Here is a 12,414-nt window from a genome sequence, read left to right as displayed (position 1 = left end):
TTTTTTCTTTTCAAATACAGGACTGTGATTTATTCTTTACACTATTTACGGATTTGGTGAAGATGTCGTTTATTTGCTAACGTGGCTGAAGAGTAAATATGGATTTTTAAAAAAAATTGATCAATATTTACCGATGAAGTTTTTATAACTATTTTGTGGCTACAATATTGACTATAAAATCTCACATGAGCGCAATCTCACATGGTTGTTCAAGGCCTTTTATAGTCAATTTTTTTAAAAAACTCATATTTGCCCTTCAGCCACGTCTGCAAATAAACGACATCTTCACCAAATCCGTAAATAGTGTAATGGAATAAATCACAGTCCTGTATTTGAAAAGAAAAAAACCACAATCCTTTTTCTGCAAAAAAGTGAAACCACAGGGTTTTTTTAAAAAAAATTTATCCCAATTTTTTTAAAAACCCATAATTGCCCTTCAGCCACGTCAGCAAATTAACGGCATCTTCACCAAATCCGTAAATAGTGTAACGGAATAAACCACAGTCCTGTATTTGAAACGAAAAAAACCAGTCCTTTTTTGGCAAAAAAGTGAAACCACAGGGGTTTTTTTTGAAATTTACCCTATTTTTTATTCCATTCTTTTTATTTTTCAGTCTATTTCAGTTAATTTATTTTTTTTGCTCTTTAAAATTATGAAGTAATAAACACTCTAATAAATTGCTCTTTGTAGTCTATGTATTGCTCGTTGTAGTCTTCTCTTCCTTTTGTGGGTCTTTGCCTGTATGGGATGGAGGTTTTATTCCTCTTTTTTTCGTGCTGTATTTGTATTATTAAGCTAATGGAATGATATATGACATTTTATCAAAAAAAAAAAAAAAAAAAAAACACTCTAATAATATGTTATTTTGAGGTGTAATTTATATATAAGTAGCATTAATAATTTGTTACACCATTAGACATGTTTTAATAAGCATTTAAATTAGGTTTAGCTTAGAATCAAGACTTGTGATTGAAAGTTATCAATAGGAAGGTTTTAGCATGGCTTACACTTATATATTTTCTAGATTTCACCCTTTAATTTTTCAATGTCATTTTTTAGAAAGAACTTGTTACTTCCTTTTTAAGTGTTTCCTTCAAGATTTGTTTTCTTTTTTGTTTATAGTTTTTAATTTTATAGTATAATACTCTATTTGTTTTAAAATATAAAAATTAAAAAATTTAATTAAATTTTTATAACTTTAACTAAAATACTTTGTTATACTTATATTAATTATATCACTGATAAATTCTTATGTATTTCCAAAATAAATAAAAAATGTAATTTAAATAAGAGTTTATTTAGTAAAAATCAAATAATATATACATATTAAATCAAAATTCCATTATTATGGAAAAAAAATTCTTTAAAAAATCGTCTATTTTGAAAGACACGATTAAGATTGACTTGAAATCTCGAATTCGAGTCCTATGATATACAAAAACTTTAATTAAAGATACATTTGAAAAGTATCTGAGGAGTTTCGAACCGAGTAACTGCATATTGAAAAAAAAAAACAAAAAGAAAAAAAGACCTATAATATAAATAAAGATGAGTAAAACTGGGCCGACAAAATGGAAACCGAAAAAATCAAACTAACCAATTTATAGTCTGCTTCGGTTACGTTTTCATTTTTTTTATATACTTTGATGTTTTGATCAGTTCAGTTTTGTTCGATTTTGAATAAACTTATCAATTAGAGTTTGTAAAGATATCGTCTAGTAGAATTCAATTATATCGTAATCTGACTGGATGTAAATATTTAAAAATAGTCATATATATAAATCATTATGTTTCTTTTTTAATTTTTTTTTTAAGAATATTGATGTATCCCCTCATTCTCTTTGGTCATGTGTGTCTTAAATTCAAATCATGCTTCTTCCACAATCCCTATTATTACAAATTTCACAAACAAAAACATCATATATTAATTTTTTTATTATTATTTTAATAATATTTTGTTTTTTTTTTGTATTTTAGTACTATATATTATATCATATACACCAAAAATAAAAAAATAAATAAAAATATATTATAGTGATATAGTCTCTCTCTCTCACATCTTTCTTTCTCCCCCACCTCCTCCTTAAACACTCTTTTCTGTCTGTCTGTTCAGACATGGACCTAACTCTTGTACCATACCAACCCAATTCTCAATCTCCCTTCTTTAACCTTCTCAATGTCAAGTATAAAGAATGCATGAAAAACCACGCCGCTTCCATCGGCGGCCACGCCAACGACGGCTGCGGCGAGTTCTTACCTCTCGCCGATCAACCCTTCACTTGCGCCGCCTGTGGCTGCCACCGCAATTTTCACAGACGTGAAGGCGGCTCCTCCTCCTCCTCTGCCGTACCACATCTCCTCCTCCCCCCGCCTCTTCCTCCGCACCACCACCACCACCAATTCCTCTACAATGCCGGCGCTCCTTCTGCACTGAAGAAACGTCCAGATCATGAATTTGAGGATGCCGCCGACGACGATGACGACGATGATGATAACGACCGGAGGTCGGAGACGCCGGAGAGAGAGGAGGTGAATATGGAGTTCGGAGGAGCAAGATCGGCGGCGGCGGTGGAGGCGGCGAAGAGTAAGAGGTTTAGGACGAAGTTTACGCCGGAGCAGAAGGAGAAGATGCTGGAGTTTGCGGAGAAGATAGGGTGGAGGATTAATCGGAACGATGACGTGGCACTTAATCTGTTCTGTAATGAGATTGGTGTGAAACGGAATGTGCTTAAGGTTTGGATGCATAATAATAAGAATGCTCATCGCCGGGGGGGAGAAGCTGCTACTCCGCCGTCGTCTGCGGTGGCTTCTGCTGCTGCTCCTCCGTCTGTAGCTCCACCGCAAAGTGTTAATTAATTAACCTCCGGCAACTCAAAATTTAGATATGGATCGTTAATCATGACTATTATGTGAATTAATCCATGGGGTTGTTTAAATAATTAGGGTTTCTTTAATTATGCTAATCAACATGTATTAGTTTAATTAGACTAATGGAAATATTTCTTTTTTCAGACATTAATTATGTATATATTTTTAAAAATTTGAGATTGTGAATTACTACTCCATCTGATCCTAAGTATGGGATGAAAGGTACGTTTGTTGTGTTGTAGGCAAATAAATACAAAAATTGGCCATATTGATTCCCGAAAATACTTGTCACACTTTGAATTTTGTAGAGTGATTGGGAAGTGGAGAAATTTTAAGTCATCTTTGTTTTTAATTTTCGAAACTGTTTTTTTAACTTTTTAAAGTTAAATATGAGATAAAAGCGTTTGATAAAAATTTAAAACAACTGTTTTTTTTTTTACAGAAAAATCAAATTATTAATAACAAACAGCTAACAACAAACAAAAGCAAGTCTGATATTCGTGATTTAAAGTCATGGTCAAGTTTGAATTATTATCAATTGACAAGGATGCAGCTTGCCACGTCACTGTTTTTGGAGGGTTTATCAAAGCTTTACATGCTTGCCATGTCAGCGTTTTTCACACTTTAAATCGAATCTCTGCATGCTTGCCACATCGGTGTTTTTGAGACTTTTTCGAATCTCTGAATGCTTGCCACCTCAGCATTTTCGGGACTTTAAATCGAATCTCTGCATGCTTGTCATGTCGGTGCTTTCGGGATTTAAAGTCCTAAACAAGAATTAACTGCATTTACTACTTTTTTCAACTTGTTACTTTTTTTTGGGTACAAAATCAACCAGCAATGAGGATCGTTCATTTCCAATTTCTAATTTACATTTCCTACTTTATTATAGAGAGCTTGAATGTCTGATAGAGACTTCAATTTCTACGGCTCACTTCTAGCAAATCATCAGAATTTTTTTACAAAAAAAAAAAAATACTTCGAGAACTTCTTCTTCTTCTTCTTCTTCTTCTTCTTCTTCTTCTCTATTTTGAATTTTTTTATAAAAAGCTCTAAGGTGTCGTTTGGTTCGCGGAATAGAATAGAATTACTATTCCAAAGAAATAGAATAGCAAAGAATAGAATAGGTATTCGTGAAGAATAACTAATCCTAAGTTTGGTTGGTGGAATATGATAAAATTGAATAGATAATTTTTTTATTCAAAAGATAATATAGCCCTCAAATGTAATTTCTTATTTCTTTTAAAATTTTAATTATTACTATCAATTCAAATATTTAATATATATTATTTTAAAAATATAAAAAAATGGAAAAATGCAAAACGTGAAAGACGAAAAAATACGAAAAATAGAAAAAAATGAAAAACAAAAAAGGTAAAAACACGAAAAAAAGAAAAAAGAGGTGGAAAATAGTAAAAACATACAAAAACAAAAAAAAAACACAAAATAATCATTTACGTTCATATAAGTAAAAACTCGAAAAACAACAAAAACAAAGAACGTTTCTTTAATGTCACCACAATCACTATTTCAAAATAATTCAAAGAGCATGCAATCTAATAAAAATAACAAAAACTGTTCCACGGTTGTGATACATCATTGTAACATTAACAAAAGTCTGTCACATCAAGATGATCTCTCCTAGAAGACAAACTCTTCAAAAAGAGACCTCATGCCACATTTCCATAGATGCATCAATATTGTAGACTAATTAGTAATGATTCAAAGAAAATAAATACTCAACAAAAATTAACTCTCAAGTCTCAACTAAAAATTTCCAAAACAAAAGAATTGATAATACATAAAACATGAAATTTCTACTTATAACCAAACATAAAACCATTCAGTAACATTTGGCTAACCAAACATGAAATTTCTATTTAGATGGCTCCATCATTGACCAAACATCATAACTTATTTTGTTCCCACTTTGTTGGTCTTTTCATATATATAAGAGGGAACCAACATTTCACGGCCATACCATGAGATTGTGATGTATTACAAACACAAGGAACTTAAAAAAGAATAGCATCATGACACAAGCAAGCAAAAACACAAAATATCTGTTTAATTTTATCACATACAGAGAATATCTATTTCTTTTGCAATTGTCCTTTTAATTTCCTAAAAACTTTTAGAAGCTGTTTAATTTGAGATAAGCCATGAAAAATTCTTATAGCATCGTTGCTCAAATTGAGATAAGCCAAGACAAATAAGAGATTATCAGCAATAGACAGAGTACCTGACATTCAGGTAGTGTTAGCGAGAAAATCTTTCATCCATTTGGATCTGAATTCTATTGGAAGACTAAAGAAAACCAACATTTGTGTAGGGTACGTGATCTGGAATCTTCCTCAAAGCAGAAAACTTCTCTTTCATAGTTAACCCTTCAACCTCATTTAGCACTCCGAACAACTCTTCTGCTTTTTATTGTTTTGTCAACTCAACTCCAATACTTCTACAATTTTCTTGCCAATTTCTTTCATGTCGTTGCCCAACATTTTAGCAGCATTCAATATTGATTCATCTGTTGATGACTTTATTGAAGTACTCTTTACCTTCATTTTCTTTGATGAAACATCATCAACCCTACTACTGCCTCCATCAGTTCGTATAGCATGCTCGTGTGTACTTTCAGCTTCATATTCATGTGTACTTTCAGCTTCATGTTCATCTTTGTTACCTTCCCTATGGATCTCATCAAGTACATCTTCAATTCTTTGAGCATCTTTTCCTGTTGCTTGATCTTTGCCATAAATCATACAGAATTCTTCAAAGTACCACAAACTTCTTGTTCTAAAAGGTGTAGCTTTTTGGTGACGCTGTTAATAAAAAGAGTAGTAGACCATCAAATAAAAAACCACCAAGCAGAAAGATGAAAAATCTATAACTAAAGAGAAGCTTTACCACACTTACCTGTAGATAAGCCTCCCACACTTCTAAATCTGCTAGCACAATCTTCCTTTCAGAATCCCATCCAAAACCACTTGTACGAACCATATGTTGGTCCCGTGTAACGTAGTAGAGTTAGTTCCAGGGGGGGGGTTAGGAACTATTTTAAATTTTTATATAATTAATGCTGACTTAATTTAAGATTTGATGTTTTAACTCAGTTTTAGGTCAGCACAGTTGAGTGTGGTGTGAGACAGCTTTAGACAGACACTGACTAGAGCTGTTTCAATCGTGAGTTCGGAAGTAACACTTAGGTCAGTTTCCAACTCACCTCTCAGATTACTCAGCTTCAACGTGTACAGAATATTTTACTGAGTTCTTTAAAGCAAGCAAAACATACATACATATATATCAAGAGAAAGGGTTAGAAGTTACTCAGCAGACTTATCATGGTTCGGCCTCTCCGCCTATGCCCAGTCCCCGGAATCCTTCCGAGCTTTTTCAATCCTCTACTGAGCTCTTTAAAGGTAGAGCACAAACCGTTTACAATAGCAACTGAGTATGAAAGAGTACCGTCCTCTATTCGTCTACTCAATCCTATCTACCACTGAGTACTATAACCGAGTATTCAGCTTCTCTCTACCACTGAGTACTATAACTAAGTACTCAGCTTCTCTAACCTTTTATAGATGATACAAGATTTGTTCTCACTTAGTGAAGAACACTTTAGATGAATAAAACCACTCTAGACTTTTACACAAAAATAGGAGTTGGTGTAAGAGCTTGCTTTTTCTTTTCAGACAGCTTTCTATTTTGGATTTTGCAACTGAATTGACTTGAAGAAGATTTGCTTGTCTGTCTTTCTTGTATGTGAACCAAGTGATGAATTGGCCTTTTTATAGTGATCTTTGAGGCGCCAATGATTTGAATCCCGACATAGCCGTTGTGGGGAAACGGTCTTCATTCGTCATCACTTGGTCAGCACTCAGTGCTGCAGGCCAATCCTGTCTTCTGTTTTCGTCAGGAGCTAGGTTTGCAAAGTTTGTCTTCTTACGCCAAGTTTTTCTTCTAGCAAATGTCAGTTGGTCCATGCTCTTTCTCGAAAAATTCTTCCAGACAGATTTCTGAGACTTCGGATTATTTCAGAAAATTTGTCAGACCTTGTCTTCCAAGTTGATGGATCATTGATGCTGACCTGACGACTACTCAGCTTGACTCAGTGGCTTCACCTTCAAGCTTTTCTGAAGAAGACATTTCTTTTGCTAAGCTGAGTTGCATTTTACTCAGCTTCTTGCTGTGTGAGTTGCATCTGCTGACTTCGTCTTGACTTTCTCGTATAGATTTTTAGTTCCTGTTCTTATTAATTAACTTACTCAACATTGAACAAACACATTAGTACAATTAAATCAAAGCACTTAAATTTAATTATTTAATCATGAGATTAACTTAAATAATTTTGTCAAATCAAAATCATGTGGAAAGTTGTTTCAACAAACTCCCCCATTTTGATGTTGGTAAAAGTATTTAGTAAGGAACTCAGTGTTGACCTCCCCCATGATAGTTGATCTTTTCTATTCTTCTGAAAATACTCCCCCGTAAGGGTTGGATCTACTGACGAAGTTCAACTCTAAACCTTCTAAGATCTAATCGAGTGAAACCAAGGCTTGAATCCACTGACTTAGTTCAATTCTAAACCTTCTAAGATTTAATCGAAATGAGTCTAAGGTCAGCTTTCAGAAGTAGGTCAATACTTGGAACATTTTTTCTTTACTCAGTTTTAATACTTAGTCAAGTTCAGGTATCAGAGTTAAGGTAAGCTGAGTATATTAATTGGGACTGAGTAGTTTTGCTCAGTGGCCAAGTACTTGTATAATTTTTTATGTTCACAAGTTTCAATTCATTTTGTTCAATGAGTAGTTATATGAGAAAAGTCAGCATTTAGCACAGCTTATAAAGCATCATAGATAAAAGACAAGTATGTGAAAAAATGCTTGTATTGATAGTATTCAGCAACAAGAAATATGTCAACAACAAAGTATCTAAACAATCAAGCTAACTAAGAATTCTATTTTCTAAGGTTGACTTGAATTTGTTTGGACTTGGATTTCGGTTGTTGACTATGGTCTTGTTGCTTGGTTTGCTTTCCAGGGGCAGCAGAAGTTGAGCTGGGATGATGTTTCTTTTGTTGAGTTTCTTCTGCTGGTTGTGTATCTTTCTCCCCCGTTTTTCCAGCATCACCGGGCTGAGGGGCAGAAGCATAAAACGGACCCCTCTGAACAGCACGAGTCAAGATAGCTGAATATTGTTGCATGTGACTCGTACTTTCTTTGAGACCATTGAAGACCTGGATGCCATCTGCCATACTGGATGCGGGGATCTTAATATGAGCGCTGAGCATACTGAGTAGAAACTCAAGTGACTTCCCCACCTAAGTAACGGAGTCGGTCATCCTAGCATACGACTGATAATACATCTTGAGCATGGAAGAATCATAGATATTCTGAGCGTTCAGGTGACGAACATGATCAAGAGTCGTTTTAGTGCAGAATAGGATGTCGTTGGTCTTAACCTGGTCAGTTTCCATTTCCTCTCTGGTTAAGCTGAGTAGTCGTACAGCTTCAGCCACTCGTTCAATTGTGCATTGAGAAAAAGAGGAAACAAGGTCTCGAGCTCCGGTTAGCTCAGCGGTCAACTGGGTGAAATGTTGAGTGACTTCAGCAGAAGTTGCTGTTGAAACACCTTTCCACATAATTTTGATTTGACAAAATTGTTTAAGTATAATTAAAAACATATTCTAAACACACTAAGTTTAAATGCTTTGATTTATTCTACTAATGTGTTTGTTCAATGTTGAGTTAAATTGTTTATAAGACATAAGGATTAAAAGGCCCAAGCCCAATACAAGAGTCAAAGCCCAAGTCAAACGTTTCAATACAGCTCGGCCAGCGTTTGTCAAAACATTGTCGTTATGGACAAAACGCAACTCAGCAGAAGAAGGATCTAGAAGACCTTCAAGGAACAACTTCGGAACGAAGCTGCTGAGTTGATTCGACAAAGCGTACAAGACAGCAGCTGGCTAAGGAAAACTTCCAGACAAAGTGTTTCCACTTTGGGTAAAGTTCAGACGACACAGTATGCTATCCAGTTGACTTTACTATAAAAGGAGAGACATTCTGCTGAGCTGACCAAAAGCTGACCGAGGACAGAAGATACTCAAATCTGATTGGCCGAGAGCTCTGAGCAAGTCAGGATGACAACGACAGGAAGCCGTTTCCCTCCAACGGTTATTTCGAAATTCGAAATGACCGATGTCTCAAGACGTCTCTATAAATAGTGTCATCAGAAGCTTCATTCAATACAGAACTTGATCAAGCCATTACGCTGACCAAATTTCTACGCAAGTTCTACAAGCAAAAAGCAAAGCAAACCTTACACTACATTTCATATCTTTGTGTAAAAGTCTAGAGTGATTATTCAATCATCTAAGGTGTCTTAGCAATTGTTGTTTAGGACAAACACTTATCATTTCTAGAGATTAGAAAGGAGAGGCTGAGTACTCGGTTATAGTACTCAGCGAGAGATTGGGATTGAGTAGAGGTATAGAGGAAGGTACTCTTGTTATACTCAGTTGCTAAGATTGTAAAAGGTTTGAGGCTATACCTTTAAAGAGCTTAATAGAGGATTCGAAATCTCGGAACGTGTTCCGGGGACAGGACGTAGGCTTAGAAGAAGTCGAACCTGGATAAATCTGCTGAGTAACGTATTTCTTACCTTAAACTCCTTATATATATTGCTTGCTTAAATAACCAAAAACTGACCAAGTAAAGAGGTCAAGCTGAGTTGTGCGCATCGAACATCTGAGCTCAGGAATAGACTTTAAGTGCTATTTCCTGACTCAAGTCAAGAAACTGACCTAGTCACCAGTTGACTAAGCCAGTATCTTGCTGTTTACTCAGCGCCGCTGTTTAAAACCTTTTCTCTTAAGAAAAGAAGTCTGCCCTAAATATAAAAATTTTAAATAGTTCCTAACCCCCCCTTGGAACTATACTTGCAACGTTATAAGGGACCAACAAGTGGTATCAGAGCTTAAAAGCTCACTATAAAAGGTTTAACAACCTTGAGCTAATCCCTACTATGGGCGAAAACAGTACTCGATTTCTCCCAGGAAACCAAACAACTCAGATATTGCCTGAGGGGCTGTCCATTACTCGGCCTCCCCTATTCTTCGGGTCTAACTATACCTTCTGGAAGAATAGGATGAAAAATTTCATTCAGGCTACAAATATGAGTGCCTGGCTATCTATAGTGCAAGGCCCATTTGTACCTGTCGAAGTTGTGGCTGGCCAAACAGTTGTAAAAGCTGAGGCCAAATGGACAGAGGATGATCTCAAGAAGCTTCAAAATCACGCTTCGGCTATTAATATGCTTCACTGTGCGCTCGATGCTGCAGAATATAATAAAATTTCAGGTTGTGAGTCGGCGCAAGAGATCTAGAAGAAGCTGGAGGTCACCTACGAAGGAACCAATAAAGTAAAGGAGTCTAAGGTGAACCAGCAGATGAGACTGTACGAGCTGTTCGAGATGAACAATGATGAGGGCATATCTGACATGAATGCAAGGTTTACCAACATCATAAATGAGCTCAAGAGACTTGGGAAGATCTTCACTGAGGAAGAACAAGTCAAAAAGATACTCAGGAGTCTTCCTAAAGACTGGCAAGCAAAGAAGACCGCTGTTGAGGAAGCTCAGGATTTAACCACCTACAAATATGACGAACTCATCGGCTCGCTACTGACCCATGAGATATCTATGAAAAACTTCGAGGTGAAGGAAAAATCTGAAGACAAGAAGCAGAAGTCTCTTGTCATGAAAGATGACTCCACTGACGGGAGCTCAACAGATGATGAGGAGATGGCTATGTTCACAAGGAAGATGAAAAGACTCTTCAGGAAGAATGACAAATATTCTAAGAAGCCTTAGAGAAAGTTTGATAAGTATAAAGCTGACTCCAGCGACAGCAAATACAAGAAAGACAACTCAAAGCCCATTACATGCTTTGAATGTCATCAAACTGGCCATATAAAGTCAAGCTGCCCCACGCTGAGCAAAGATAAGAAGAACGGCAAAAAGGCAATGGTGGCTACATGGAGCGACAGTGATGAGTCTTCATCAACAGAAGCTGAGGCCACCGAGTCAGCAAAGATATGCTTCATGGCTGACGAACTTGCTGAGCCATGCGTCTCTAAGCATGCTGACCCCTCCGTTGAATCTGACGATGAGGAGCAATCAAATGAGGTAATATCACTTTCCCAGCTCAGAAACGAAATGGGTAATGCCCTGAGTGATCTCTATACACTTGTCAAAAAGTGTAATAAGAAAATTAGAGCACTCAGCAGGCGCTGTGATGAGGTTGAAGAGGTCAAGCTGAGTGACCTCAGATACCTTCTTCAGGACAACTCAACTCTGCATGATAATATGAAGATCATACATGAGTCTGTCTCTGAAGTCCAGTCAGTTTCAGAGAAACTGAGAAAGGACGTCACAACTATCCAGAACCAATTAAAGGTTCCAAATAAAAGAAACATTCCCCTGAAAACTCAGTACCAAGGTACTCAGTAGAGATGGAATCCCCAATGGAATGTCCAGTGTGACTTCTGTGGGAAGAAAGGTCACACCACAAAGGTGTGATGGCATGCTCAGCACTTGAGTGCTGACCAGTCAGTGAGACAACCTAAACAGAAGGTCAGCTAAAAGAATGGCCATACAGTCCATGTATGTCGCCATAAAATAAAATATGATGCTTTACCTGTTGCACCTAACAAGCAAGGACCCAAAAAGAATTGGGTACCTAAAAGTAACTAGTTACAATGCAGGTAAGCCTGAGATGTGCTGAGAGGTCAAAGATGTGGTATATTGACAGCGCATGCTCGAGGCATATGACTGGTGATGAAACTCAGTTCATCACGGTTGAGCGTAAACGAGGAGGAAGCGTAAGTTTTGGAGACAACAAGAAGGGTAAGATAGTAGGGTCAGGAACCATTGGAGGTAATCCTACTATTGAATCTGTCTCCCTAGTCAGCGGACTCAAATATAACTTACTCAGCGTAGCTCAGCTATGTGACAATGGGAGAAAAGTTATATTTGATGCTACTGGATGTAAAATATACGAGGGTGAATCAAATGAGTTAATTTTAACTGCCCCTCGCATAGATAATGTCTTTATGCTAGACTTAGAGAAAAAGTTTTCAAAAACTGTATGCTTAGTATCAAAGGAAGAAAATTCCTGGCTATGGCACAGGAGACTTGGTCATGTAAGCATGGACCTCCTGGCCAAATTAGCAAGAAAGCAATTGGTTGAGGGACTGCCTGAACTTAAATTTGAAAAAGATCAATTATGCCACGCTTGCCAAGCTGGAAAACAAACCAAACAATCTTTTCATAGCAAAAATATTGTCTCAACTAAGCGTCCGTTAGAATTACTACACTTGGATCTCTTCGGTCCAGTCCAGCCGCTGAGTCTGGGTGGAAGAAGATTTTCATTGGTCATTGTAGATGACTTCTCTCGGTACACTTGGGTCATCTTGCTGAGTAGCAAGGATGAGACCTTTGAGACATTTTCAAATTTGGTTAGAAAAATTGAAAATGATAAAGAC

At 36.4% G+C, this 12,414-nt stretch overlaps 1 protein-coding gene across 1 annotated transcript; it reads left to right on the top strand.

The window, feature by feature from the left end:
• The first annotated feature begins 2,040 nt into the window (after window positions 1–2,040).
• Window positions 2,041–3,014, top strand: LOC136234950 (zinc-finger homeodomain protein 8-like). Its single transcript, XM_066024440.1, has one exon. The coding sequence runs from the start codon at window positions 2,117–2,119 to the stop codon at window positions 2,855–2,857; it is 741 nt and encodes a 246-aa protein (XP_065880512.1). The 5' UTR covers window positions 2,041–2,116; the 3' UTR covers window positions 2,858–3,014.
• The last annotated feature ends 9,400 nt before the right edge of the window (window positions 3,015–12,414 follow it).

This window comes from Euphorbia lathyris, chromosome 7 (assembly GCF_963576675.1).
Source record: "Euphorbia lathyris chromosome 7, ddEupLath1.1, whole genome shotgun sequence".
Classification (NCBI taxonomy): domain Eukaryota; kingdom Viridiplantae; phylum Streptophyta; class Magnoliopsida; order Malpighiales; family Euphorbiaceae; genus Euphorbia; species Euphorbia lathyris.
The sequence above is the reverse complement of the archived record's forward strand: the minus strand, read 5'-3'. Positions and strand labels throughout refer to the sequence as shown.